This window comes from Aristolochia californica, unplaced genomic scaffold (assembly GCF_029961685.1).
Source record: "Aristolochia californica isolate CCGP_79_NKW_82.1479 unplaced genomic scaffold, dmAriCali1.0.hap1 SCAF_12, whole genome shotgun sequence".
In the NCBI taxonomy this organism is placed as follows: domain Eukaryota; kingdom Viridiplantae; phylum Streptophyta; class Magnoliopsida; order Piperales; family Aristolochiaceae; genus Aristolochia; species Aristolochia californica.
Genome location: NW_027181793.1, coordinates 17835698 through 17841697, shown reverse-complemented (window position 1 = coordinate 17841697; position 6000 = coordinate 17835698). Strand labels below are relative to the sequence as shown.

The following is a 6000-nucleotide window of genomic DNA, read 5'->3' as shown; positions in this document are numbered from 1 at the left end:
TGTGCCCAATAGTTCTGTGTGCTAGCTGTGGGAGATGCAGACGAGTAGAGCTCCGAAGGGAGAAAAGAGTAGCCCTTTGGGCCTTCCGAAGTGGGGGTGAATGAATGGCGAAAACACCACCAAATATCATCTCCTCCCTTGCCCAAAACGTCTCCAGGCTTCGCAGCGCAACCACCTCCACCATTCGGACTCGGAATCTTAGTCTTGACGGAGGAAGAGGAGTAGGGGAAGAACAACAAAAGCCACCCATCAAATCTAACGAATCCGACCGATACTTAGACATATCAAAAACGGTGTCAGAGATAATAAGGACGCGATCCGGATGGGAAAATAGTCTTCTTTCTGACTGCCCCTTTCTCGATCTTTCCGATACTGATGGCATTCACGCGATCCTGAAGCACCAGAACAATGCTTTCCTTGCCTTCAGATTTTTTCGTTGGGTTTCTTCACAGGAAGGCTTTTACCCTGATCCTCGATTTGTTGACGCAACTTTGAACGCGTTAGTGAAGGTTAGATCGTGGAAGGCTGCCAGGGCCGTTCTCTGCTCGATGAAATGCTTACCCGAGACTGCTACCTTGGAGTCCTACATCACTGGCCTTTGCCGAGAGGGTCAGATTGACGAGGCTCTGGAGGTCGTCTCTGAATTGAAAATTCTCACCTTTTTACCAACTCTGTCGATATGGAATACCACCTTGTTGGGTTCTTTACGAATTGGGAGGACTGAACTAGTCTGGGAATTGTATGAGGAGATGATGAAAGCTGGAGTGGCGGGTGATGTTGTCACCGTTGGTTGCCTCATTCGAGCATTTTGTAAGGAGAACAAGCTCTCTGAAGCTTACGAGCTTCTTCACGAGGTTCTTAAAAATGGATTTGTACCTGATGTTGTTGCTTTCAGCGCTATAATTTCTGGATTCTGCCACAAGAGGGATTACAACAGAGTTTCAGAGCTTCTTCATTTGATGATAGCAAAGAACTGCTTGCCTGATGTTTTCACTTATCAGGGAATTATCCATGGCCTCTGCGAGAAGGGTATGACCCTTGAGGGCTTTCGGGTTTTTAAAGATATAAAAGAAAGAGGATATGCTCCTGACGTTGTCACGTATACAACTATGATTGACGGGCTCTGTAAGATAGGTCAAACAGATGAAGCAAAGAAGCTGTGGGAAGAAATGGGTCGAAAGAGATTGGAGCCAAATCATTACACTTATAATGTTCTTATTCATGGCTACTGTAAATCGGGAAATTTGGAAGAGGCACGTGATCTTTTCAAGGAAATGTCTAGTAAAGGCTTTCGAAAGAGCACGCTGAGTTATAATACAATGTTGGCTGGTCTTTGTTTACAAGGATTAATGGATGAAGCAAATCGTGTGCTTGGAGAAATGCAGCTAAACGGTGTTAGCATCGATGTGATCACATATAACACTCTGATTCAGGGCTGCTGCAAAGAGGGGAAAACAGCGGAAGCTCTGAATTTTTACAATGAGCTTTTAGCAAAAGGCATGCAGCCCAGTACCTACTCCTACACCCCCCTGATCCAAGCTCTCTGCAAGGAGGGTAAATTGCAGAAGGCGATGGAATTGTTCAATGAGATGGAGAACCGGGAGCTACAGCCACTGGGATGTACTTATGACTATATTATAAATAGGTTCTGTGAGCAGGGTAACGCCACAGAGGGAATGGCGTGGTTGGCGAGGGTATTAGCAAGTAAGTTAAGACCTCGGGAACAGACCTTCTGCAGATTAATTGAGTGTCTCAGTTTGAAAGATAGGTTGCATGATGCTTTACTTGTTTTGGATGCTATGGTAGGATTTGGTTACAAGGTTAGGGAGTCACTTTACTTTTTGTTAGTCACTAGGCTTTGCAAAGACAGTTTTAACAAAGTCAGTGAGCGCTTGGAGGCAGTTGTACAAATGTGTTGTGACTCCAAGCTCTCGACTAAGACAGAGCACACCATAGTGGAATGCCAACAGTCCATGTGATATCACCATTTTTCTTTCTATTAAGAGCAATGACATGCATACCTTGAGATCTACCTCCAAACTAGTAGTCTTAAGTCTCATTTCATCATGGATTTTTAACCAACTTTGCAATTAATGGTTACACCTACCTCCACACAAGTACAAACATGAAAATGCTTTGCTGATATACACAAATCACTATCCAATGATATTTATACTTTGCAATTTACCTCCAAACTTGTATATTGTTGGAAGTTGACTTTATCATCAGATTTCTATAACATGTGTTGATAATCTAGTGATACCAAACATAGACCAGATGTTTTCGCAGGCCTATGCTTGTCTTTGGGTTTTTGGGTATGTGTTCTCTCAAGCTCAAGAACCTTCTTAGCACTTGAGAGAAGTTTAGATATGGATAATAATGTCCTGGCTGGACAAATATAGAAAACTATGCCGTTTCACACAGAAGGATATGCATTGAATATTGTGTACAGTGGAAATTGCAGTGCTCTGCCATATTGTTCTAACTGCATCTTCTCTGATGGATACTTTTATGTTTCCAATTCGTATCAGCTTATGAACAGACTTGATTTTTTTTAGTCAAGATGTCGTTTGTCGTAACAGTTGACGGGCTCTTGGCTCAATCCAGCATCATTTCAGTCAGTTGCATTATGGGTGCTCTAATCCTTAGCAAATTCTTGATTGTTTCTCGGACTAAGCCATTTTTGTTCTTATTAGTGTTAATGCACAGAGACATTGATGATTTAGTGGAATTAATTTCTTTTGTTGGTGTTGCTTGATGTTGAAATCTAGTGGGGGCATGAGTTTCCTGATTCCATGTCAACACACACTTAGACAAAACTTTAGTTGATTTATGCATTAAAAATTCAGGTGATGTGAACTATGACTTCAAACAGATCTAGCCTCGGTCTTTCTTAAGTTTTGTAATAGTAACAGATCTCAAATTATATCCAAATTATATTTTTAATTTTTCAATTTGATCATCTAACAAGGAAACTTCTGAACTAATCTCCTTCTTGACTAGGTTACTGCAAACCTAGAAAAGTGCAGAACCAAGAGAAGGGACCAGCTCTATTCTAGTGCAAACACACCCTCTAGGGCTGCTAGTGACAAACTAACCAGCAACCTGAAACCAATATCTATAGAGAGGACTTTGATCATGCTCAAATTTATTCATTTCAAGAACAATTTAATTCTGGCAGAAAGGGATTGTGCTTTGCAATTCTGTAAGAAGTTGCAACACTAAAAGTAGTCCATGGAGTAAGAAGTTGTAATTCTCAAAGTGTAAGAAATTCTTTAAGAAGTTGCAACACTAATAGTAGTCCAATGAGTGTAGAACAGAAGGGCTTGTGCTTTGCAATGAAATAGCTAACTGGAATCTCAAAAAAAGAGAACAGATTGAGAAACAACAGTTAGGAGAGTTCTAAGAACATTTTGCATTTGATCTTCCTAAATCAAGGAAGCATTTGCAAAAGAAAAGCTAATGCCTAACAGAAAATATTTGTGTATACCTAAAAAAGAAGGAAACTATAAATCTTCTAGGTCAAATAAATCAACCAAAAACACTAGAAAGTTCATTGAGTGTTATAAATATGTGAAAATTGGTCATTATTGCAATTGATGTTTTTTTCTTCTAATATATACTCTTTTTTTTTCTAGAATTGGTTTGAAATACTTATATATATCTTAATCTTAGGAAATCAATTGTTGTGTTATCATTAAATTTTTGGCTCGAGGGTGAGGGGGTTATTTTTGTCTAATTTGATGTTCTATTAGAAGACTTTAAATTAGCAAGTGTTAAGGGCATTTTACAGTCTAGTCGAGTTCAAGGCATACTAGAATTGACACCAAAAACTCGATATTTTTAGAGTTCAAGTTTTATTCCTTCTCGAATTCGAACCCATCGACTTTCAAATCTGTTTTCATTATCTTCCATAACATGTTTTTCATTCATTCAAGGCTGCAATTATATTTGTGCAAGTTCATATCATGTTTTATAAAAAGTAATGGAGAAGTTTCAAATTCTATTTCAAAGGAAAATATTCCACGATTCAAGTCATGAAATAATCGATAAATTATAGTGAACACAATGAATTTATAGTGATTCATAACCCAAAATCATGTTGCTACATTCACTTCCAAGGTAACGGCACCTTAGAGTTGAATTCATTAAATCAACAATAGACTCGAGTCAAGCTGCAACACATACCCAACACTTGAGATTTATAGTCAATAGTAACTAATTAAAGGCACCTAGACACACAAAGAGATTTTTTTATAGCTATCAATTATCTTATCCAAGCTTATTATTGGTTTACAAATTGCAGGGGATATTTGCCTTACAATTTAAGCATAAAAGCCACTTAAAATAGGCAGATATTATAATAACATAAGTGCAAAAGAATGCATCCAATCCTAGGTAATTCTATCACAATAACTACAACTCAATTCAGTTTCAAATGAATGATTTCAAAATACATGCACAATTGATGTTTGAAAACTCAATACTCTAGTTTTTAAAAATTTGTGGAAAGGCACCAAATAAGAGTCTAATATGATAGACTCACAACTAAAACTCATTTAAAATTGGTTCAATTAATTTCAAAGTAAGATCAAACAAGTTTAACACGAAAAACACTCAACACAATCAATAAATTTAAAAATAAAAAATAAAAAGCTCTTTTGAAATGACTCCCTATTTTTGGCCCTTTGAAAACCTCGTATCATTTAGAGTTGTTTGTTCCCAAAAACGATCTTTTGTCCTTATTCAAAAGACGACTAAATTGAATGCAAAAATTCTAGGAAAATGTCTGAAAATCGATGATTTGAGCTACTAATAACAATGTATGTTAATTACAAATGTTGGTGACTACCCGATTTGAAGCTCTGAAACATCACCCACAATATTTTTTGAATGAGTCATTCAACCAACCATGGTTGGTTGAAAGGGCTTTCATAAACTTTTCCTTCTCTTTTCTTCGATCTAGTCGTTGGGTGGCTAATTAGGTACTTAAAGTAATTTGTCTCTCTTATGGCCATATAGTTAGAGTTGGTCCAATCGAATGGTCTTCTTTAGCAATTCTCCTATCTTCAATTTCTATCACAAGAAAATGGACTTCTACCAGAAAAATATTTCACTGGAGAAACTCCAAAATTTATTCGGAGAATTCTCCCAGCAAAAAATAATGTTGGAAGAATTTGCTTGAGCATTTCTGGTAATAAAACTTCCGCCAATGAAATTGTAAATCCGCTATTAGAAATCAAATTCTCTACCAACGAATTGGTAAATTCACTAGTACAAAATTTAAACTTCTGCTAGTGATTTAAAACTCCATAATGCATCAATTAAACATGATTTGAGATAAATATGTCTTAAAATTCCAAAGTCTTTGGAATAGCTTAAAATTTGAATAGCTTACATGATTAGAGTTCTTGAGACTTTTCTATACAACTTAGACTCTAATTTTCAAATCTTCATTTCTTCGTTTGTGGGTGCTTCTTCAAGATTATTTAAAACACATTTAAGCCGAAGGTCTTGCATTGAGTCTTTTGAAGAAGTTGCATCTAAAATGATTAATTTTAAACATTAATAAAATGAGGTTAGATTTTTTTTATCATCAAAATATAAATGGAGGTCAACCTAGGTCAACAGGGTTGCGTTTAAAATACACTGATAACACCATTAATAGCACACTTTTTAGCTACCCATTTTATTATCATAAAAATAATGGAGACCAACATGATTTTACCTTTGGTCTAAGATCTATCTATGTCACTTTTGTTAGTTTATGATTGAGATCAATCAACTCTATGACTTAAAACTCTAGTACTTCCAAGAACTTATGTTGAAGATTGGTCGAGCATTTTTACTTTTATGCATAAACATATATAGTATGCATTATTAATAAATAAAATTTCATAATTTTGTTAAATTTTAAATTCATTTTTTTCTCACTGTTAGTTGTATAAATATTATGCTCAAAAGTAATTTCATATTATGCTTACATTATATTCTTATTAT

General features: G+C 36.1%; 1 protein-coding gene across 1 annotated transcript; it reads left to right on the top strand.

Annotated features, from left to right (window-relative positions):
- On the top strand, positions 1-2098 carry LOC137946195 (pentatricopeptide repeat-containing protein At5g18950). Its single transcript, XM_068792406.1, has one exon. The coding sequence runs from the start codon at positions 105-107 to the stop codon at positions 1977-1979; it is 1875 nt and encodes a 624-aa protein (XP_068648507.1). The 5' UTR covers positions 1-104; the 3' UTR covers positions 1980-2098.
- The last annotated feature ends 3902 nt before the right edge of the window (positions 2099-6000 follow it).

Bases quoted from the DNA above. Each gene is read 5' to 3' on its own strand.
- LOC137946195 (XM_068792406.1), top strand. From the start codon at position 105: ATGGCGAAAACACCACCAAATATCATCTCCTCCCTTGCCCAAAACGTC.